The sequence below is a fragment of the Micromesistius poutassou genome (genome assembly GCF_964030765.1).
Source record: "Micromesistius poutassou genome assembly, chromosome: 2".
In the NCBI taxonomy this organism is placed as follows: domain Eukaryota; kingdom Metazoa; phylum Chordata; class Actinopteri; order Gadiformes; family Gadidae; genus Micromesistius; species Micromesistius poutassou.
The window spans coordinates 22,411,548-22,436,547 of NC_140272.1; the positions used below are offsets into that span (position 1 = coordinate 22,411,548).

The following is a 25,000-nucleotide window of genomic DNA, read 5'->3' on the forward strand; positions in this document are numbered from 1 at the left end:
TTGTTTGTGTGGTTGTTTATGTGTGTGTGTGCATGTGGGTGTGCGTGTTTGTGTGTGTGTGTGTGTGTGTGTGTGCGTGTGTGCCTGTGTATGTGTGTGTGTGTGTGTGTGTGTGTGTGTGTGTGTGAACATTAGTGTCACATGGAGAACATTACATTGTATAATTAATATAGAACTTACGTAATTCAACATTTTTGATTCTTGTTGATTGAGAGACCATCTCCAGTAGGTAAAGCCATCCGTATCATTTGAAAACGTGCTCACAATGATTGACAGCAGACGCAAGACTCTTGACAAAAGTACTGTTGGACAAATATTAACCGTGTGTGTTACTGTTTACTACATACCGCCCTGTCTCTCAGCGGGCCGTGGCATTCCAGGAGGACAGCATGTGTGTGTGTGCGTGTGTGTGTGTGTGTGTGTGTGTGTCTTGACACGTGTCAGATGTCCAGCTGCTCCACTCTCAGGGTTAACATTCGAGTCATTTTCTCCCTGATCCTCACATGAAGACCAACCTGCTCACAACACAGCAGCATGCTCAAGAATGTTCTCCGTTTAGGTCCTGCACTACTAACTCAAGTACTTAACATCTCATTTTGTTTAACGATGCCCGTCAGACAATAACCTGCATGATCAATAATGCAGTACTAGTTCACACACATGTGGACACATCCATAGCTGACTCATACGGTTCTCAACGCTGGTTGTTATTCATGCCAGGGCGTTCCACACTGCTGTCAACACCATCTTATTGGACCACACTACATATTACCAATCAACATATTTTAGTGTGAAAGAACAAACTGATCTAAATTTAGCCAAGCTGTTGCTCATGTGTGTTTCTGGAGTCCTTTGTGCGTCCTCTCCTAGTGTGTTTCTGGAGTCCTTTATGTGTCCTGTCCTCTACCGGTTGTTCACAGCCCGTCTATTCATCTCCACCGGAGCACCTTAGAGCTGTGAAGAGCCTCTGAATTCACCTCGCAGTGTCCTGCTATAAACCACCAGTGTGTAGCCCGACATTCCTCTTTATATGCATTTTACATTTACTTTAAGGGTATTTTTTATCCAAAGTGACTTACAATCATTCATGCACACATTCACACACCGACGGCGGAGTCGACCACGCAGGGCGACAGCCAGCGGGTCAGGAGCAGTCAGGGTGAGGGCGTCTCGCTCAGGGACACCACGACACTCAGCTAGGAGGAGCCGGGGATCAAACTTGTAACCCTCTGGTTACCACTCAACCCGCTCTACCTCCTGAGCTACTGCCGCCCAATCTGAGAGCAACATCTCTTCATGCAGCTCTGAGCAGAGCCAGAGACAAGCCCCGCCCCTCGTTTTGTTCCGGTCGTTATTTGTCCGCGTCTCGCCGACGCGTTCTCCGTGCGCTCCTCCCTGACTCTCCGGTGTCGACCGCGTTATCTCGGCCCAGATGTGTGAGGAAGGGAAACGTGGCAGACGGCTCTTTGGGATCCCTGCAGATGAGCCCGCTGGGGAGACAGACAGTGTGATTATCAGTCTCAGTCTCAGTGCTATGAGGTGGACTCACAGCCACTCACACTGGGACCAGACACATCTGGCCAGCGTGTGAAAAATGGCTCATGAGTAGTGCCCCATAGAACAGGGGTTCCAAACCTATTTTTATCCAAGGGCCGGCATATTCATAAAAAGATTTGGAGGAACGGTAGTCAATTTTAATGCCTTAATTTTAAAATGCATCTTTTTTGAACAAAGGATGTGGCTGTTTTTCAAGATGGTTAATTTGTCATATTCACAACAATTAAAGCAACAGCAATGAAATTCCTGAGTCTCAGGCTCCCTTAAGCAATGCAATCATATAAAGTACAATTTATAAGAGAAACACATGAAAAGTCTCAAATAAGAGACTCAAATAAACCCAAATGTAGTGCCAAAGACAAAAAAGATTTTCTGGAAATGTTTCAAGGCCTGGTTCCCCCGGGTCCACGGACCGGGGGAATCGCTGCCGTAGAACGAAGCGCTGAACGTGATTCATGTGAGGACAGTTCTGTGTGCTCATCATCACGGCCCCGTAACAAAGGGAGGCACTGTTCACTATTCTCTTTTTGTTTGTGTTTTTATTAGCATGTTTATGCTAATAAAAACACTTGTCTCTTGTCTCTTATGGTTTGGACAATGTGATACACTTTATTAGCCTGGAAATCCAGACCCACATCGAGAAAGCTGGAGGGTAATAAGGGTACAATAATTAGCCATGAATTAACATGTGTTTATGCAGTACTTAATTATTATGGGCCCTATTTTAACGGTCTGAAATGCAAGTATGAACCGCGAAACGCAGGTAGCTTTGTGGGCGGATCTCTGATGCAGTTGCTCTTATACTGGCAGATAAATGAGTCTTGCACCCGACGCAAATCTAAAATGGGTTGGTCTGAAACCCGTAGGTGTGTTTTGGGCGTAACGTGCATTAAACCAATGAGAGTTCCATCTCCCATCCCCTTTAAGAGCCAGCACATTTGAACCTGACAAGTTGATATTTTGATAGCGAGTTTGCAGTCTCCGCTGAGACAGATGCATGACCACATGAATTTCAAACTTCAAATGGCTCAGTTTATGGCCAAATAATAGGCCTAATTCACACATGGAATAGTGTTTTCTTCTACAACTTCAGAAACACTGAGTCATGTAAATTGCGGCAAAGACAACTTAACACATATATGATATGCGGTCCTGTGGCCGCAACTATGGATCTATTTAATGATATGCGGCAATACCAGTATTGTATACATTATTGTTATCAGCTTGTGTTCATAATATGCATGTGTCCCCCGTTACTATACATTGCCATTGAGTGTATTATGCTTTACGTGTTTAGTTTTCGTGTGTTTAAACAGATGGGTGCACACATCTTTTAAACACTCACTCACGGTAAAACTATGTTTTCTCACGATCAAATATTCATCAATTTCTAAAAGTTATAGCCTTGTACACAATGTCTGTGTCAAGAACATATGTGTTTGCTGTACAGTGTTTGCAGATGCATTGTTTTAAAAGTACAACTTCTTACCGCTGTATCAGCTGTTCTTTCCCAAATAATTGAACCAACGTTATAATTGACCCTAAAACAAGATATTGTTTTGGAAGGCTGGGCTATACTTTGCTCAAGATTATTGTTGTTATTATTATTATTTGAATGCATGGCATTAGCCTACTACAGTGTTCATTCATGCAGCCCCTATGGAAAAAAAAAATCCACATGGTATTTCTATGCAGTTTCACACAATCTTTGACATCATAATATTTCAATCAGGCTAATCGTTTGCATGTTTGTGCTGTGTATAGCCTACGTATGTGTAAGCGTATGTTGTAGTTTCGACCTGTGGCACATCAAAAGAGCAACACCAACTGCGCTATCCGCTAGGGCGTTTAGACCAGGTATTTGCCAGTCAGTGGCGCAATTGCTTTTTCGATCAATAAAATAGCACCAAGTATCATTTGTGCCAGGACACACCTCTCCAGGCGCAAGTGTAGTAGCACGATTTTGCTGCGGGGGAAAATCAGCTTCACGCCGGGTGCAAACTAGCAACGATACATGCATCGGTGTAGAAAGTTGCAATTGCGCTTGGTGCAAGATAGGACCCTAAGAGTTAATTAATGATCTAGTAATCATGTACTAATGGTGTTCATGATTACTAATAGGGTTTATGTTAACTTAGTTAATGGTCTTCATGTTTGCTAATGCTTTATATAATAATGCTTAGTACTGTATCAACTAATGTCAATGAATGTGTTGTAGTGCTGTTTGTAACATTGTTTTGACCCCCAACCTGCTGCTGGTCAGCCTGTCAGCTAATGAGGGCCTTCTACTAAACCAGGACCACAGTGAGTGTGTTCTGAAGTGCATAGCGCACACAGTGTGTGACTGACATGCGTTTTGTGGCAGGATGCGTGCTAACCAGCGATGGCTGTCTCCTCTCTGTCCTCTATGTGACTCTGCCCCTTGGTATTATTCTGGGCTGTGCTCGCATTCCTTCTGGAGCTGGAAGTTGTTTGCAGCTCATAAAAATAACAGGAATAGAAGAAAATTATGATGTAGAGGTGATTCTAGATCTGGACGAGAATGTGTGTGTATGTGTTTGGATGTGCGTGTGTGTGTGTGTGTGTGTGTGTGTGTGTGTGTGTGTATGTGTGTTTGGATGTGTGTGTGTTTGTGTGTGTGTATTTGTGTGTGTGTGTATGTGTTTGGATGTGTATGTGAGTGTGTGTGTCTGTTTGTATGTGTGTGTTTGTATGTGTGTGTTTGATTGTGTGAGTGTGTGTGTGCGCATGCATGCATGCGTGCATTTGTGTGTGTGTGCGTGCGTGTGTGTGTGTGCGCGTGTGGGTGCGAATGTATGCGTGTGAGTGTGCGTCTGTGCGTGTACACGTGCATGCGTGTGTGTGTGTGTGTGTGTGCGCGTGCATGCGTGCGTGCTATGTCCTGCCAGTCCTCACACAGTGTTGTCATCGTGGTTCACAATCTGCTCCACTTGAAGAGCCGTCGCTGGGCTGCACATCATTTATAGAACATTAGCATTCCAAAGGAAACAATGTGGCCACGTGGTCGAGAGAGAGAGAGAGAGAGAGAGAGAGAGAGAGAGAGAGAGAGTGAGAGAGAGAGAGAGCCAGAGGATGAATGAGGGGAATAAGCTAGAGGAGAGGGGGGGATGAAAAGGGGGAGTAAGACATTTGCTAAACACATTTGTGTGCTGGTCTGTATATGTTTTGTTCGATTTCTTAGATTTCTGTGCACATGCGTGTGTTTGGTTGTGTGTGGTTGTGTGTGTGTGGGTGTGTGTGTGTGTTTGGGGCCCCAGCACACAAAGAATGCCTATAAATCCCTACACTAGCTGTGGGCCCTGGAGGTAAATCCCTCCAACACACCATAAAGTACCAAGGTATACGCTCACCTGACGCTGCCGTCCTCAGGCCTCGGCGTTTCTTCAGTGTGAGGCTCTGAGCACGCCCAGGGGGGCGGGCCGTTGTTCAGTGTGCAGAGGTCTCTGTTTGAAGACTAGGAGAACAGGGAGGGTACTGACCCCCACACCCCCTGACCCCTGACCCCCTGACCCCCACAGCCCCTGACCCCCTGACCCCCACAGCCCCTGACCCCTGACCCCCACAGCCCCTGACCCCTGACCCCCTGACCCCCACAGCCACTGACCCCCACAGCCACTGACCCCCTGACCCCCTGACCCCCACAGCCACTGACCCCCTGACCCCCACAGCCCCTGACCCCCTGACCCCCACAGCCCCTGACCCCCTGACCCCCACAACCCCTGACCCCCACAGCCCCTGACCCCCACAGCCCCCACACCCCTGACCCCCACAGCCACTGACCCCCTGACCCCCACAGCCCCTGACCCCCACAGCCACTGACCCCCTGACCCCCACAGCCCCTGACCCCCTGACCCCCACAGCCACTGACCCCCACAGCCCCTGACCCCTGACCCCCACAGCCCCTGACCCCCACAGCCACTGACCCCCACAGCCCCTGACCCCTGACCCCCACAGCCCCTGACCCCCACAGCCCCTGACCCCTGACCCCCACAGCCACTGACCCCCACAGCCCCTGACCCCTGACCCCCACAGCCCCTAACCCCCACAGCCACTGACCCCCTGACCCCCACAGCCACAGAACAAAGGAGGAGCCCCGACACCACCACCACCAGTCCACCACCACCACCAGTCCACCACCACCACCAGTCCACCATGTGACGACCCTGGTGAGTCGTTGACTCCACCCTTGCTTTGACTCCACCCTGGCTGTTTGGTTTGCCTGTCCTCTCTCTCTCCCTTAATAGGTGATGCAGTTCAGGTGTGCCTGATTGGCAGCAGGATAAAAGCCCTGAAATTCACAACAGTCAGGGCTCTCCCTCCTCCCGGCGTGTTGGTTTTCTTTGTCCTTTGTTTGGTTACACATAGACTGACTTTGCATGACACTTTTGGTTACTTACATTTAACTGACTTACACCACACTTCTTTATCTTTATTCAATTTAATTCTGTTAAAATTATCTTCTTACTTTAATAAATTCTTTATTATTGTAAAACGGGGTGGTCTCCCCCATTTCATGTTTCATGCTAGAGCCAGCATGTGACAACCACCACCACCAGTCCACCTCCACCACCACCACCAGTCCACCACCACCATCCCAGTCCACCATCAGAGGCAGCGACTGAACACACGTTCATTTATTCTGTGAGTTAAAGACGGACCTGTACTCTTATGGTTCCCTTTAGATCCTTCAAAACAAAAAGGGTATAGCCTACGATAAGACTGGCTGGGGACTTGTACTGTTATTGGTCCCATTAGCTCCATTAGAATCACCTTTATTTATATTGCAGTAAAACAAGGTTTACAAGGAATAAAAAAAAGGGGAACGAAAATACACACCACTGAAAAACCAATATGCAAAGACAACTGAGTTAACAGTAAAAGCACACAGTGAAACAAACCGCAGATAAAAAAGAGCTTTGAATGGCAATAAACAAGAGAGACTTAAAAGAAGCTAAAGCTGGTTCTCTCCGGAGACGTGACGGCCCAGGTTTGAGAACGTCCCTTATGAAGAGACACACACCACCTGTACCATGTATGTACGTACATGCTTTATGAAAACATACAGTGCATGACTTAGCACTTTGTACCACTATAGCTAACAGCCGTTTGAATTGACAACGAGTGGTATACTGATTTTCAAAACTAGTAGCCACCAATGCTACACACTAAAATATAACTTTAGGCTTATCGTTTAGTTTAACCTTTCAAATATATGTTATTGTGTTTAGCGTTTAGTGTATCTATCAGTGATCTGAAGTCCCTTGTTTGTGCCAAATGTGTGCGGTATGTTACATCACTCATTGTGCTTTCTTCTAACGCTTGGTTCACAGAAGGATAATCAACCTGTGAAACAACACCTTTGTCTCCTTGTTTCATCGTGTTGATAATAATTTGAGGTGTTTAAATGATCGGCAGCACATGATTGAAGCAAGACCTTCAAGCCTTGAAGGTCCCAGAATGTTTGAATGTGAATTGGAACCAGGGGCGGTTAAAAATGCAAGATAAAGGCAAGCAGCATTTGCTTTGAGGACGTAACCTCAAAGGATATTTTTATTTTATGACACATATCAATTGCAAATGTAGAAGACAGGTGGAGACGTCACAGAGTAAATCTTCCAGGTGTTGGTGTGACCTGTCGGGATCAGGTTTGCCTGAAGGAGAGTTCAGAGGGGCTAGCCGGCTCTTACCTATAGTCCTGGGTTGACTTCTAACCCATCAGAGCAATGAAACGCATGACACATTAACGGCAGCCATCTTGGTTGTATGTGAAAATGCCTCAACGGCGCCCCCATAGGGCACTCCCCTGTACAGTCATCCTGTTACAGTTTCTGCCCATTGCTTAAACACTGTAGACACATGCTTAGACCAAAGTAACGCAACTTGAAGTTGTTGTTACTATACCTTAAACACATGTAACCATACCTTAAACAAAAGCGCTGCTTTGCACTTTAGTTGCAATTCTGCAACACACTTGCTCCTGCACACTACACACTATTTCATACATAAGACACTTCGTTCAAAAAGGAATCTCAGCGTACCATTGGGAAAACACATCTATTCAAAATACAAATCACATTGGGTAATTGAAAATACTTAGATACACACCTGAAAACACTTACGTACAAAACTGAACAATCAGCCAGCTACAAAAAGGCCAAAGGGCATTGGTGCGCGTCCCGGGGCAGCGCGGGGGTAACACTGTGTGCCGCCATAAACTTCGAGGGTTACTGCACCATCACGCAAAAATAGGTCCCTACAAAACCCAACATATCATCACATTTCTAGATGCACTTCATGATGCAGCTGAACAGGACAGACCAGAGCAGCCCGGGTTTGTTGTTGTCTGGGATAATGTTAGTTTCCATCGGGCTGTTCTGGTCCGGAACTGGTTCGCCAACCATAAACAATTTGAAGTCGTATACTTGCCCCCTTACTCGCCATTTCTAAAGATTTTTTTTTCTGCTTGGAGATGGCGCGTATATGACCACCAACACCAACCACATGCCTGCATGCCTCTTCTGCAGGCAATGGAGCAGGCCTGCGGAGACATTGAGGTTAATGTCAATCCATGGATGGATTCGGCACACAAGGCGAGGAACCATAAGCCCACCCACGCACAATTGCCGTGTTTTTCTGTGATTACAGTACGGTAGTGTATTTTTTTGGTTTATTTTATTTTTGCTTAAACTGAATTTACTGCACTGTATAGTACCGTACTGCAATGTACAGTATTGAGCATTTGATTTTTTGGTTGTTGTGAAAACGTGCCTTCTGTGGAACTGAATAAAAACAGTGAACATGAAAGACTGCAGTGTTTTATATAAAGTAGACGAGTGTGTTGCTTCTGATCTGAAAGTGTATTCATATGATACAAGCGTGTATCATTTTGTCATCAGAGTGACATTTTGACACAGGATGGTTAGGTTTCGATAGCAGAGTTTCAATATGACAGATGTGGACGGTATGTTTCCCAGTGTTGTGTCTCATTTGCTTGTGTGTTTGAGTTTTGACACAATGAGCCAAGTGTTCAACATGTTCAAGCAACAGGCAGAAACTGTAACGCCGCCCCCCTATTAGATAAAGAGTTGTGATTGGCCAAACCCAGACAGGTCTGCTGGAGATCTGGCTGAACGGAAGGGGGCCCCACGCATGTGCCAGAGCAAATAACACATGAGCTGGCAGGTCTATGTTCCCAGGCTCTGGAGTCTCCTGTAGGGAAGCATGGAGCTCAGGGGCCAGGTCAGGAGAAGCTTCAGAGGTGGATCCACCTTCTGTCAGTGTCTGTGTTTCTGTGTGTGTGTGTGTGTGTGTGTGTGTGTGTGTGTGTGCGTGAATGTGTGTGTGTGTGTGTGTGTGTGTGTGTGTGTGTGTGTGTGTGTGTGTGTGTGTGCAAAAATGTATGACATTTCTGTTCATATACCATCTAACACTGGACAGACCATAATGAACAGATCCTAAACCAGACTCCCAGTAGCTAGAACCCCATGTTGTGTTTATTTGTGTCCTTTGTGTTTGAAGTACGAACGAGAACGAGAAACTAGGGAGAAGAGAGAGACGGTTAGGAGCGACGTCTGAGGGCTCCAGAGCATAATTGCCCTATTTGTGTTTGTAGAAGAAAAACCAAACTGCCGACCACATCTGTCTTTAAGTAGCTACAGTGGTCCTGTGAGACAAAAAACACTTTAACGAGCATCGTAAGGATTAAAAATAATTTTAAAGACATACTTTTAATTTTGTCATTGTATCCAAAACTACAAAATATTCCATTTATATTCCGAGTTTCTGCATGGGCGATTGGTTGAAAGAAGAAAAACAGTGAGTCGTGAGTGGTGGTGGAGGTGAACAGACCTCGCTGGCAGAGGTCCTCCTGAAAACACACGAGCTGCAGAGCCCCGCTGGAACAACACGTTACGTAAGGGAGCGTAGAGGAGGTGCCGCAGCGATCCAGGGCTGCAGGGGGGGGCGGGGGGGGACGGCGGGGGCGGGGGCGGGGGGGGGGGGACGACGGGAAGGGGTGTTGAATGACTTCTCCTGGCAAGGAGAGACCAGTGGAACTAAATGCGTGGGCCCGGCATGTAAGCAGGCAGGAACGTGTGTACTGAATGTGTCCTGGTCATCACTTCATCGTAGTACAGGGCAACCGGGACAGAGCACCCCCATAACCACAGTCATGTGCTGGGTTTGGTTTCAGTCACATGGGTAAATATAGCGGGTCTGGTGCGGGGCCAGACCATCCTGTTAGCCTCCACTAACCGTTTCCTAAAAGTTGCTTTGACGAAATTATTCATTCGTTTTACGTGATGAATTCGATTATCCTAATGTAGTTACAATCAAGCAAGTATCGTTGTGTTCAATTGGAGTGGGTTAATCAGGCAAACCGTTCAAAAATAGCGCAAAGCAACCAACATAAGCCTGGTTTAAGAGGAGCCGTATTAGGTCGGTTTGTCACTTCTCAATGGGGTTTTGTTTTGCGTCGTTGTCCAGCGTCTGAACCCGTGTGTATGAGTTCCCCCGTCCTGGTGCGTAGCTCGGCGTTACATTAGCGCTGCTCCCTCTACTGACGGCCTCTCTGGCCCCTCCCTCCCGCAGCCCGCTCCAGGCCTGACCCTGTTGATGTTGGGCCCCTCGCGGGCCCCGGATCGGCCCCTGAGGAAGACGTAGGTCGCAGTGGAGCGGGAGAAGAACAAGAACAGTCAGGCCGGCGAAAAATCTGGCTGGAGCGCGGTCACGTCGTGGCTCTTTGGTTGGACTTGGGTTAGAGAGAGAGAGAGAGAGAGAGAGAGAGAGGGAGAGAGAGGGAGAGAGAGGGAGAGAGAGAGAGAGAGGGAGAGAGCCAGAGGATGAATGAGGAGAATAAGCTAGAGCAGGGGGGGGGGGGGGGGGGATGAAAAGGGGGAGTAAGACATTTGCTAAACACATTTGTGTGCTGGTCTGTATATGTTGTGTTCGATTTCTTAGATTTTTGTGCACATGCGTGTGTTTGCGTGTGTGTGTGTTTGAGAGAGAGAGAGAGAGAGAGAGAGAGAGAGAGAGAGAGAGAGAGAGAGAGACACACAGACAGACAGACAGACAGACAGAGAGAAAGAGAGAGAGAGAGAGACACACACACACACACACACACACAGATAGAGACAGAGACACAGAGAGAGAGAGAAGTGGTACATGTCATTTCCTGTGTTTTACCAAGGTGATATTGGCCACCGGTCTGGATGGCCCTGCTTGGGTTAGCTCATCCTGTTTGTGTGCTCAGATATATATCTATATATATCTATATATATACAGAGTTATATCACAGGTTTAGATCATGGACACAAAAGTGCGGAAGCCGTTTCCGGAGTTTCTAAAGGAGATTCTTCCCCAGTGCGTCCCCATAGCAACAGGAGGATGCAGAAGAGCTCACCACGTCAGTGGTTTGATGCCCTCACTAGAATGATGGGATGCACACTTCTCTCTGCAGCCAATACATCTACAATAGATTGCTGTGAATCAAGGACAAGGGCACGGTACAGAGAGGTGCTCGGCTCAAAGGACGAAAGACACGTTGACGTCTGTGTCCATGCTTTGTGCCACGAGCAGCGCCCAGCTACTTATCGAGAACCCTTTCACTGACGCAGATACACGGCCTTCTGAGTAGTCAAGCATCACGACAACACGCATCAGTTGGTCGACCGTCATGAACCCTGCAATTTTTGGGGTTGTATCTTCTTGGTTGAATGCACTTTCTGTGCAAGTTGCTTTGGACAAAAGCGTCAGCTCACTAAATGTCGTTTTCTCTAGTGAGCGGAACCTGGACAATGTTTTTCGTCTGTGACAGAAGCCCCACGCGGGAGCCAGGACTATCCCTTTAATTCCAGCGTCGCTGGGTTAGCTCTCTCTTGTACAACCTAATTGGTAATTGCTACGCAGCACTGCACGCCCATTAAGTGGAAATGGACCGCGAGTCTAAGGTCTCTGCAGACGGGTGAAAGCCGGCCGTGGCAAGCCAGGAAGTATCCAAGACATGAGTGTGAGAGATCAGTCTCACGGAGGGATCCGTGGCCCTGGAGGTTTGATATTATTATCAGCAACCATAAGAAGCAGATCCTCCTTTTTTTACTTTTTTATTTTGTTCCTTACACATTAAAGCACAGATGTCTTCAGTTTTTATTTAAATGTAAATGTCTTCAATAGACCCCAACGCGTGTTGGGGTCTAGTGGTCACATATGTTCCCCTGATACTGAACCCTCTCTCTCTCTCTCTCCCCCTCCTCTCTCTCTCCCCCCTCTCTCTCTCCCCCCTCTCTATCTCACTCTCTCTCTATCTCTGCCCCTCCCTCTCTCTCTCTCTCTCTACCTCTCTCTCTCTCTCCCTCTCTCTCTCTCCCTCTCTCTCTCTCTCCCTCTCTCTCTCTCTACCGCTCTCTATCCACACATACACACACACACACACACACACACACACACACACACCACCCCAGCTCCCTGAGGCCAGTGCCCAGGAACCCTTTAGCAGGGCTCTACCTGTACCGTCACCTCAATCGTTGCTTTCAAACACAAACCTAAAGTGGGTTTGCGATCGTCTGGGCTGTCGGTCTTTCTCTTCTTGTTGGCTTTTGTCCGATCTTTTCCAGGAGAACGGCAGTCCGCCCGGTCCCGGTCCCGGTGTAGGACGTGGGTCTGGTTCTGAACACTGAAGCCTCTGTGACGTGGCTGGAGGGTAACACTGCGCCGCTCTCTAGAGGCTCTGCTGGCCATGGAAACGCTGTGAGGTCACGTCTCATCAGCCGCTAAACGGACGTTCACTGATGTGCTGATGGACATGGAAGAGAGAGTGAGACTGTCCTGTTAGGAAGAGAGTGAGACTGTCCTGTTAGGAAGAGAGTGAGACTGTCCTGTGAGGAAGAGAGTGAGACTGTCCTGTGAGGAAGAGAGTGAGACTGTTCTGTTAGGAAGAGAGTGAGACTGTCCTGTTAGGAAGAGAGTGAGACTGTCCTGTTAGGAAGAGAGTGAGACTGTCCTGTTAGGGAGAGAGTGAGACTATTCTGTTAGGAAGAGAGTGAGACTGTCCTGTTAGGAAGAGAGTGAGACTGTCCAGTTAGGAAGAGAGTGAGACTGTCCTGTTAGGAAGAGAGTGAGACTGTCCTGTGAGGAAGAGAGTGAGACTGTCCTGTGAGGAAGAGAGTGAGACTGTTCTGTTAGGAAGAGAGTGAGACTGTCCTGTTAGGAAGAGAGTGAGACTGTTCTGTTAGGAAGAGAGTGAGACTGTCCTGTGAGGAAGAGAGTGAGACTGTTCTGTTAAGAAGAGAGTGAGACTGTCCTGTTAGGAAGAGAGTGAGACTGTCCTGTTAGGAAGAGAGTGAGACTGTTCTGTTAGGAAGAGAGTGAGACTGTCCTGTGAGGAAGAGAGTGAGACTGTTCTGTTAAGAAGAGAGTGAGACTGTCCTGTGAGGAAGAGAGTGAGACTGTCCTGTTAGGAAGAGAGTGAGACTGTCCTGTTAGGAAGAGAGTGAGACTGTCCTGTGAGGAAGAGAGTGAGACTGTCCTGTTAGGAAGATACTAAGGCCCAGTCCCATTCTGTTAAGGGAAGGGGTCCCCTCCGTTCTGTTAAGGGAAGGGGTCCCCTCCGTTCTGTTAAGGTCAGGGGTCCCCTCCGTTCTGTTAAGGGAAGGGGTCCCCTCCGTTCTGTTAAGGGAAGGGGTCCCCTCCGTTCTGTTAAGGGAAGGGGTCCCCTCCGTTCTGTTAAGGGAAGGGGTCCCCTCTATAATGTTAAGGGAAGGGGTCCCCTCCGTTCTGTTAAGGGAAGGGGTCCCCTCCGTTCTGTTAAGGGAAGGGGTCCCCTCTATAATGTTAAGGGAAGGGGTCCCCTCCGTTCTGTTAAGGGAAGGGGTCCCCTCCATTCTGTTAAGGGAAGGGGTCCCCTCCGTTCTGTTAAGGGAAGGGGTCCCCTCCGTTCTGTTAAGGGAAGGGGTCCCCTCCGTTCTGTTAAGGGAAGGGGTTCTGTTACCATAGTGTAGTTCCCTATCACCTGGGCACACTACCTCAGTCCGTCGACGGAGGGGCGAGGGCGTGTCTGATGTATGGGGGAGTAGTCTTTGTGGACGCAGCCTGCAGCCAATCAAATCGCTCCTCCCTTAAAGCCGGCTTTTTCCTGCATCTTCCTGCTTGTTGTTGTTATTGCAAAATGGATCCTGTAGTCACAAGGAGAGTGTTGCCCCTGCAATCAGCAATGATAACTTTCTCCTCCATTCTTAAATCCCCCGCTGCCGGCCGGCTTTTTGACATATCCACGTGGGGTTGTATCACAAAGACCATTTCATTGGACAGAGTCCAAGTTGCATCACAGTAGTGTATTGCATAACCGCGATCTGATTGGACAACGGATCCGTCGCTGCCCGAAAAGTTTCTTTCGGGCAGTAGGCGAGTTTCAGATCAAGCATGCGTTGCGTTGCCTCGCATAACAGAATGCAGTCTGGGATAAAAAAACGTCAGAAATGCTGGTGATAACTTCCCTATGCGACGTGTCACATGACTTTGCGGGAAAAAAATCGCGGGAGCTCCCTCTGTCTGCTTTTCTGTCCATATGGTCTCAAATAAATGCAGACATAAGACACTCCCCTCAACATATCAAAACGTTGCCCTAATTGGTTGGAATTACCAGAGAAATGACATAACTCCTTTCAAAGAGGCGTGCCCTCTCCCAAACTATGCGTGTTGAAACTGGTTTCAACACGGTTCCGGCGGATGGTTCCGGAGGATGTTCTCAAGTCTCGTTCATGCATGCGCTGAAATGCGGCAAAGTTCAAATATTTAAACTCCAGCGAAAGTGTCGCGCTGCAAATCCACGTGAACGCGCTCGCCCGTGACAGGGCAAAATGTTGCGCCGTCAATCAAATCTTGTCGCAGGGTTTTTCTAGCGACAAATTTCGCCCGATTCGCGTCTCTACGTTGACTTTGTATGGAACCGTGTTGCTCCGTCGCGTTTGGTGTGAACACACAGTTACGTCAATTCATGTAACCTGCCAGTAGGGTATTGTCCCTTTAAGAAATTCAGACGCACGCTGCAGAGTCCGACATAAGTCTGTTTACATCAGCAATATCTGCTCACATTGTATGCCATACGTAGCATGGTCGGCATGTAGTGTCATATTATTACCTTATGTATGATTGCATATGATTGTATGTATTGTGTGATTGTATGATTGTAATTCATTATTTGTTGTTTTAAGAGTTGTTTTGTGCAGTTTGACTTAAAATGGAGACCAAGTTTCTGTTGTGTTGCGTTCTGTTAACTCATAAGCATGCTATAGTAGAGGAAGACACCAATATCGGTGACAACACAAATGTTATTGGTCATTAGTGGTCTTTGATAAATACGTAATACATGTTTAGACATAAGTGTGTTAAAAGGATTTAAATAGAAGTAATTTAATTCATTTAAGTGTGTTTACAGTGTATTTACAAGACATATTCATTGAATATTATCTGATTATGCTTTCTGTTTATTCTCAGTTTCACCATTTTCTGATCAATAACCCTGTGGTCAACTGCCAGCTGTCTTCAGAGTCGTGATGGACAGAAGGTGTTCAGCGTAAAGCAAAGGGAAGCGGTCCCCTCCCTTAGTTAAAGACGTCTGATCTCATGTCGACGTGGACCTGCTCTTTCCTACTGTCACCGCAAAGTAGTTAGAATAAACATATGAATAAAGGTTTCCGTGGACATGTCGTACACACGCCTCTCCCCTTCATGTAGGAGCTCACTGGAGAACCCGGCACGTGACGACATCACCACAACCACCAGTGGAGTCTGTGTGACTACAGCAGAGTGACACTGGAGTGGTGATGCACTCTGAGGTGTGTGGACATGTTTGCATGTACACACATGCAGAAGTTCAATTTAATATGACCATGTTTCCACCATAATAAAATAATAGCCTTTCCATTATGTCTTTAATCATTTTCATTTCAGATTTTTATTTTGTTTTAGGTTTGAGACTGGCAAACATGTACAGTATATATGTGTGTGTGTGTGTGTGTGTACGTTTGTGTTGGTGTTTGTGTGTGCATGGTGTGTGTGTGTGTGTGTGTGTGCGTGTGTGTATGTGAGTGCACGTTTGTGTGTGTGTGTGTGTGTGTGTGTGTGTGTGTGTGTCTAATGGAGGTCATTCTGTAACAGAAGCCATGAACAAGTGAGCCTCCATGTCTTTGAGTGCAAACACATGTGACACCAGGGAGAGAGAGAGAGAGAGAGAGAGAGAGAGAGAGAGAGAGAGAGAGAGAGAGAGAGAGAGACTGACTGACTGACTGACTGACTGACTGACTGGGAGAGGGATGAAGAAACATCCTTCAAATGGGCTCGGGACAGTAAGCAGTAACTCTGGTGTTGTAATGCTAAAGAAATACACGACAGAATGTGGAGTGAAACATAAATCATGTTATGTAATACTTTAGTTAAATTATAGGTCTGGTTTTCAGACCACTTTGTCGATCATTGCTATAATCGGTTCAGAAAACAACGCACTCTCACTGAGCGGGCACATTACTCGTCGACGTACCAGAACATTGCTCCATTCTGGGAGTAGGTGTGGGCGGTTTCTGTACACCTGTAGTTACCAGGTTGAGCAATCCTCTAACTGCTGTGTAACTGCTTGTATATTGAAGTACTGATCGTATCAATCCTCAAACGGGGGATTCTTTCATCCCTCTTTGCCTGTTGCTTCTTTTACTGCTATCTGCTATTGTGACTGGTGTGTTTCTGTTGGCCTTTAATAACTTTTAGAATACATTAAACACTACATATAGTCCACCGCTCTCCTCTTCGCTCTCTCCTCCTGGTTCTCTCCTCTCGCTCTCTCCTCCTCATTATAATAATAGATTTTTTTTTTTACAGCGCTTTTCTTGGTACTCAAAGACGCTTTACAAAAAGGAATACATACAGACAGTACAGACTAGTGGTGGATTTCATGATTCGTTTGAAAGAATCAGTTTGCGTCGGTCAGTTCGCCATGAAGAGTCGTTCATTCGTTCATTCGTTCGTTCGCATTTCCGGTAGCGGTGAATCATGATTCTCAGTCACTGAGTCGGTCAGACTCGGCTCCTCCCTCGTTCTCGTTCAAACGAATCACGAATGCACGTTCTCAGCCGAGTCGGTCAGACTCAGCTCCTCCCTCGTTCTCATTCTCAAACGAATCACAATCGTGCAATGGTGCAAACGGTCATCAATCAACACAACATTAACTGTTGTGTTCCTTTTAGCTGAGGTGCGCTTCATGTTCGGAATCGGGATGTTGTTGCCCGGCTGACTCTCGTGACTTCTCAGTCCTCAAGTCTTCACCGCTAAACACAGTCAGTGAACGAACGGCGACTCGCGAGTCAGCGACTAGTGGGTGGAGCTGGGAGTCGAGTCTCGGAGAACGAACGAGACGAACGACGACGAACGAGAGCGGCGAATCAGTTCGGTTCGTTCGTTTTAAAGAGTCGTTCGTTCGAACTGATTCGTTCGCGAACGAGCCACCACTAGTACAGACATACAACACTACAACAATAGACAACACATTAAGAGAGAGAGAGAGAGGGTGGAAGATGGCGGAGTATGATTTGTCAGATGTTGTAGGTGGTCCTGAAGAGATGGGATTTAAGCTGACTTTTAAACAAAAGGAGTGTATCAGAGTTTGGGATGGCCGGAGGGAGGGAGTTCCAGAGGGTAGGGGCGGCGATGGCGAAGGCTCTGTCCCCCAGGGTGCGGTACTTGGTGCTGGTGATTGGGATGAGAATGTTGGCATCAGCGGAGTGTAGGTGGCGAGTGGGGGAGTGGCGATGGAGGAGATTGGTTAGGTATGAGGGTGCAAGGTTGTTTAGGGCTTTGTAGGTGGTGAGGAGGATCTTGAAATTGATGTGCTGTTTTATGGGAAGCCAGTGGAGTTGACGGAGTGATGTGTTCTCTGGAGGGGGAGTGAGTAAGTAGTCGGGCAGCAGAGTTTTGAACATTTGCATTGCAGTTTTTGAAGAACAGTGTAGGGGAGGCCATACAGGATGCTGTCGCAGCTGTCGAGTCTGGAGGTGATGAAGGCTTGGATTAGTGTTTTGGCGGCTGAGGGTGAGAGAGTGGGTCGAAGGTGTGCAATGTTGCGGAGGTGGAAGAAGGATGTTTTGGTGACGTGGTTTATGTGTGACTTGAAGGAGAGCGTGGGGTCCATGATGATGCTGAGGTTTCTGACCAGGGGGGAGGGAGTGACAGAGTGACCATCGATGCAGAGTGAGAAGTTCTGAGAGGTGAGGAGGAATGGATTTTGGGCCAAAGATGATAATTTCAGTTTTATTGCCGTTGAGTTTGAGGAAGTTGTGGTTCATCCAGGTTATGATGTCAGTGAGGCAGTTGGTGAGAGTGGAGAGGATGGCAGGGGTAATGGCTGTGGTGGTGATGTACAGTTGGGTATCGTCGGCGTAACAGTGAAAATGAAGACCCTGGCGGCGGAATGTGTGACCTAGTGGGAGCATGTAGAAGATCAAGAGGATGGGGCCAAGCACTGAGCCTTGGGGGACTCAAGACTCAAGGCGTGTGAGACAGGGGTGGTGTGGGATTTGTGGTTGTTGATGGAGATGTATTGGAATCTTTCAGACAGGTAGGAGGAGAACCAGGAGAGGGCGGAGACAGTGATGCCAATGGATTGCAGGCGGCTGAGGAGGATGGAGTGATTGACGTTGTCAAAGGCAGCACTGAGGTCAAGGAGGAGGAGAATGGTGAGGGAGCCGGAGTCAGAGGAGAGTAAGACGCAACCACACCGGTACAGGTGGAAGCCCGCCCGGCTTTACCTTCGACAGCTTACGGCGATGGCTATTTAGAGTAACAATCTGGTCATTTATATCAGATGTTTTTTTTACTTCTTGAAAAGCGGATCATTTTGGTTTTGTCGATATTTAGTACCAGTCTCAATTCATGTAGGTTTTGTTGAACAACAGCTGGCTGGTGTCTACTGCCACCTCTTTTACCACTCACGGGCAGAACACTCTATCCCCTCAGTCTGGAAATCTTCCATCATATGCCCTGTGCCTAAAAAGAGTAACCCCACCTGTGACATTGACTATCGACCTGTGGCCTTAACATCCCTGGTCATGAAAGGCTTTGAGAGGCTAATTCTCGCACAACAACAGGCAGAGGTCAGTAAGTACGCTGACCCGCTTCAGTTTGCGTACAAACGTCACAGAGGGGTTGACGACGCCACACTAACACTTACACCCACCTTGAGAAGCCCAAGTCATTTCTACGGCTGGTGTTCGTAGACTTCTCAAGTGCCTTTAATACAATGCAACCCCATAGTGATGGATTTCATGATTCGTTAGCTTGAATCAGTTTGCATCGTTCAGTCGCGTTTCTGGTGAATCATGGTTCTCAGAGTCGGTCAGACTCAGCTCCTCCCTCGTTCTCATTCAAATGAATCACAAATGCACAGTTGTCAGCTGAGTCGGTCAGACTCAGCCCCTCCCTCGTTCTCATTCTCAAACGAATCACAATCGTGCAATGGTGCAAACGGTCATCAATCAACACAACATTAACTAAGTTCCTTTTAGCTGAGGAGCGCTTCATGTTCGGAATCGGGATGTTGTTGCCCGGCTGGCTCTCGTGACGTCTCAGTCCTCGGGTCTTCAGCGCTTAACACAGTCAGTGAACGAACGGCGACTCGCGAGTCAGCGTTAACGACTCAGCGACTAGTGGGTGGAGCTGGGAGTCGAGTCTCGGAGAACGAACGATACGAACGAGACGAACTGAAACGGGGAATCAGGTCAGTTCGTTCATGTTAAAGAGTTGTTCGTTCTAACTGATTTGTTCGCGAACGACCCATCACTACAACCCCATCTAATGGGACAACAACTTACCTAGATGGATGTCAATCCCCACCTCATACTCTGGGTGCTCTCATTCCTGACAGGCAGACACCAGAGAGTGAGTTAACGGCCACCTCAGCTCATCCAGAAGGATCACTACAGGTACTCCACAGGGCTGTGGAGTACATCTCACCAGATCTTTACACACTCTACACCAACGACTGCAGAATCACAAACCCAGACATTACATACATCAAGTATTCTGATGACACTGTCATCATGGACTCCACCAACTCATCAGATCAGTTACAGTCTGAGCTGGACACTTTTTCTGGTGTAGGCGGAACTGCCTTGATCTCAACATCACCAAAACAAAATAACTAATAATAGACTTCCGTAAGGCCCCCTCCACCTTCCCCACTCTGACAACCAGCCGCTAGAGAGGGTTGACTCATATAGATACCTTGGGACAATAATCGACCACAAACTCAACTTCAAAACCAATACTGATACCATCCACTCCAAGTGCCAGCAGCGTCTCTTTTTCCTTTGCAAACTCCGCAATCGCCAGGTTCACCAATCCGATCTGACAGCATTCTACAGATGTTTCATTGAATCCATACCTTCACCATCACCTTTAACATCACTTCCTGGTTTGGAGCACTGTCCAACATCCATAGGAACCCGCTGAATAGAATCATCAAACTGAGCAGCAAGATAATTGGACAACAGCAGGAATCACTCATCAGTATATACAACAAAAGGACTAAGAAAAAGGCAACACAAATTACCTTGGGCATTACACGCATAAATAAAGATCATGTAAAAAGGCTTGGTCACAAAAGATTTAAAATTGATTTGGGTTATGATACGTGGTTTTAATTTTGGAAGCTTTAAGTCTCTTACTGCAGCAATTACACACTGGTCACAAATACAGGAGTGGCTTTGTATTTGAGAGGACAGTTAGTTAAAAACAGGTCAATAAGCGATCACTTGTCAGGGTGTTTAGGATTAGGCCTTGTTGGTAAATCTATAATTTGTGTCAAGTTGTGTCAGTTCAGATCTCCTATAAAAACCAGCTCATTGTATTTAACATTAGCCAAAGACTCCAATAATGAGGATAATGTATCTTTTGTTGTCAACGGAGGTCTATAACATCCCACTATTGTCTTAACACAACCTTGAGTAAATTAAACTTTCAACATAAGTAATTAATATTGTTTAGGAACTGACTTTGATATAAGAACTGTTGTCTGAAATGTATTCTTTGTATAGATTGCCACTCCTCCACCTTTAGCACGGCAATCTGTACGAAAGATGTTATACCCATCCAAATGAACATGACTGTCTGGAATATATCTACTCAGCCATGTCTCTGATACAACCATAATGTCAGCATTTGTTGAATTTGTGCAAATATTAACCGTGTCCATTTTTGGCAAAAGATCCCTCACATTCATGGGGATAAAACCAATACCAGTTATATTTAAAAAGTCAGGGGTATGTAAACACATTAGGGTAGTGGCAGGCCCTGGATTAGGCTGCACATGCCCAGATAACAGTAAGGGAAGTGTGACGATACACCTCAGTGTGTGTCTGCAATGACATTTTTTTGTGTTTTTTGTAATATCAGATTATATAAGAAATAAGAAAACAGGCCAAAAAAAGAGTTTTCTGACAGGATGAAATAGTAATTTAACAGAAGGAGGCTTAACAGATGCTTAAAGTTTGCTTGTTGAAGGATAGGGCAAACACCGGATACCAAGCAGCCCTGTCAGCTCCTGTGCACTGGTCACCTTTGATTTATCCAGCAAGTACACTGTATGCAAAGACACACTCTCCCAACCTTTCCCATTCCTTTCATGTTCACACACTGGTATAAAGAACAGGGCCAGGATTAATGGTTAATTTATGTCACAGTACTTGAGATGGGTTGCAGATAGTAGGCCTGGAGATGTTAGCAGTGCTGCTTTGGGGCCTGGAGATGTTAGCAGGGATGCTACTTGGAGATGTTAGCAGGGATGCTACCTGGAGATGTTAGTAAGGCTGCTACCTGGAGATGTTAGTAAGGCTGCTACTTGGAGATGTTAGTAAGGCTGCTACCTGGAGATGTTAGTAAGGCTGCTACCTGGAGATGTTAGTAAGGCTGCTACCTGGAGATGTTAGTAAGGCTGCCTGAGGTCTGAAGATTTAGCTTTTCAAAGTCCAAGTAGTCCATATTCAATTTAAAATGACTTCCTTTAATCCATTGCACTCAGTAGTACTTTATGCAAAACAAAATGAGTCGTAGAATTTGATGTCCAACAAAAGACGCAGAACACAGACAGAGAGACAAACACATGCAGCCTAGCATGCTGCCATCTTGGATTACATTGATGGCTCCTCCTCGCTCTCTCCTCCTCGTCTAACTCATCCCAATCAACATCACAAAAGTTTGAATTCTAATATAAAATACAGCAGAAGAAGGGAACCTAAGTACAGTGATCATTATATTAAAGTGACACTTTTATCCAAAGCGAACTAGCAACCTTCCTGGGACCAGTCAGCCTGCTCTACCTCCTGAGCTACTGTTGCCCTGGGTTAAGGTAATGCGTGTTTTTAAAAAAAAATCTTTTTAGTCAAGAAAGAGTATAAATAAAGCAAATAAACCTCTATAGAACAATGGTTGTTTGCACACATTGCTCCTTGCAGTCCAGTGCCGCTAAAAGAAGTGTCTCTTCTGAACTAGAGTCTGCCTCGCGGCGCTGCACAGCCCAGTGTGTCTGTGGGCCAAGGTAACCCCGGCTCCCGGCCCGTTTAGTACCCACCTCTCTGTGAAACACATCCCCCACGCCGCACATGTCCCCCTGGAGCCGGGGCGGCCGTAAATCCCACCGCCGCTTTCATCTCAGAAGCAGCCAGCGGAGCCAAATTGACAACAAATGTTTTCCCCCTTATTTTGCGCTCTCACACGTCCCCCCCTGTCCGTACCGACGGAGGAGGGCCTCTGTGTGGCTGGGAGCCCAGAGGAGCCATGTTTATGTGCATAGGGGGAGACTCTCTGACTTTGAGGGGCCCCAGCCAAGGGGCCCCTCAACCACTGGCTCTGTTTCCTCCTCTCCCTGTCCAGGCCGGGCTGGCTGGCTGGCCCTCAAATACCATGCTCACATTCTGGCTGTTTTTCCCCATAGTACGTTGAGACAGCCTTTGGTTACATGTTACAATGAGGGTACACTAATGAGCCATTCATTAACACTGGGTCATGCAGAAGTAAGCATGAACGAACAGTTAACCAATGGTGAAGTAATCATTTACTAATGTTGTTACTTATGGTGTTCATGTTAACTAAGGTAATGGTTTTCTTGTCAGCTAAGGTGTTCATTTAAAGTGTATTTATTAGGGTTAGCGTTGGGGTGGACCCTCACCCTAACCCTTAACAACAACTTCTAACCCTAACCCCTATGCCAGGGGTCGGCAACCCTAGGCACGCGTGCCACCACTGGCACATGGCCGCATAATCATTGGCACACTTGCAAAAATAATAATTAAAAATAATAATAATAAACTTAATTTTTTTTAAAATATTTTTTTTGTATTATTCATTTTTTTCACCACTACAATGCGACAGCATAATCATTACTACCGTTTTTTTTTGCACTTTATTCTGTTTTGGGCATTTCCTCCCTGTGTAAATATGTTTAAATGAGTTACTGAAAGCATTGTTGTGTGCTGAAATGGAAAGTGTTGTTGTGTTGTGTTCTGAAATGGGATCAATTAATAGTTTTTAAACCTATGTTGTGAGTAATAGAGGGGAAAATATTTAAAATATTGTTGCAAAGCTGTACATGTCTTAAAGATATTGATGGGGATGTTTCCAACATTCTCATATAATGTCTCTTGTTTTTTACATTTCTCACAGTGCAAATATGTTTTTGAATGAGTTTCTGAAAGCAGTGTCTTGAGATGGGATATATGTAATTATAATTTGTAAGCCCATGTTGCAAATATAACAACAAAGAATAACTTTAAAATGTTGATGCATGATTGTGGACTATATGGAAATAATACAATTCCAGATCTTCTGGAAATGTTTTTGGTCGCAGTGTCATAATTCAGCTTAATATTTATGTCAATATATGTCAAACTGGCACTGCATGTTGAAAAGGTTGCTGACCCCTGCCCTATGCTAATGATATTAGTGTTTTTTTACCACATTAATTAATGTTAACCAATGGTTAGTCAGTGTACCCTTATTGTAAAGTGTGACACAACATCTTTTAATTTGACATTCAGATTACATTCCCATCGAACCTTCTTTAGTTTTCTCTTTTACTTTGTCCTATATTCATTACATTTGCATTTCTATTATACACATGCAGTGATGTGTTGTACTTAGTTTGAGTTTTGAGTTCAGGATGAAATATGAATGAAAAGGTTAGGGTTAGGGTCAGGGTTAGGGTTAGTGCTGAAGTCAAACGAAAGCAGCATCAAATAGACCTACAGTAATAGAAATGAAAGGGATATAATTAGAAAAGATTTTTCCAACAATTAAACCCAAATTAGTAGCAGTATGACTATATGAATATACAGGATAAACCCCAGTGTTAGGGTTAGGGTTACCTAGGTTAACTTAGACCCCAGTGTTAGGGCTAGGGTTACCTAGGTTAACTTAGACCCCAGTGTTAGGGTTAGGGTTACCTAGGTTAACTTAGACCCCAGTGTTAGGGCTAGGGTTACCTAGGTTAACTTAGACCCCAGTGTTAGGGTTAGGGTTACCTAGGTTAACTTAGACCCCAGTGTTAGGGCTAGGGTTACCTAGGTTAACTTAGACCCCAGTGTTAGGGTTAGGGTTACCTAGGTTAACTTAGACCCCAGTGTTAGGGCTAGGGTTACCTAGGTTAACTTAGACCCCAGTGTTAGGGCTAGGGTTACCTAGGTTAACTTAAACCCCAGTGTTAGGGCTAGGGTTACCTAGGTTAACTTAGACCCCAGTGTTAGGGCTAGGGTTACCTAGGTTAACTTAAACCCCAGTGTTAGGGTTAGGGTTACCTAGGTTAACTTAGACCCCAGTGTTAGGGCTAGGGTTACCTAGGTTAACTTAAACCCCAGTGTTAGGGCTAGGGTTACCTAGGTTAACTTAGACCCCAGTGTTAGGGCTAGGGTTACCTAGGTTAACTTAAACCCCAGTGTTAGGGTTAGGGTTACCTAGGTTAACTTAGACCCCAGTGTTAGGGTTAGGGTTACCTAGGTTAACTTAGACCCCAGTGTTAGGGCTAGGGTTACCTAGGTTAACTTAGACCCCAGTGTTAGGGTTAGGGTTACCTAGGTTAACTTAGACCCCAGTGTTAGGGTTAGGGTTACCTAGGTTAACTTAGACCCCAGTGTTAGGGCTAGGGTTACCTAGGTTAACTTAGACCCCAGTGTTAGGGCTAGGGTTACCTAGGTTAACTTAGACCCCAGTGTTAGGGCTAGGGTTACCTAGGTTAACTTAGACCCCAGTGTTAGGGCTAGGGTTACCTAGGTTAACTTAGACCCCAGTGTTAGGGCTAGGGTTACCTAGGTTAACTTAGACCCCAGTGTTAGGGCTAGGGTTACCTAGGTTAACTTAGACCCCAGTGTTAGGGCTAGGGTTACCTAGGTTAACT

The 25,000-nt window shown here is 46.3% G+C and overlaps 1 protein-coding gene across 1 annotated transcript in view; it reads right to left on the reverse strand.

Moving 5' to 3' along the window:
- LOC311338262 (uncharacterized protein) overlaps positions 1 to 25,000 on the reverse strand; it is a gene marked incomplete at both ends in the record, with an annotated part of 195,904 nt that overhangs the window by 163,222 nt on the left and 7,682 nt on the right. The window contains 1 exon segment of the mRNA XM_084463490.1: positions 4,096 to 4,247. Coding sequence (XP_084319616.1) covers positions 4,096 to 4,247 — 152 coding nt within the window.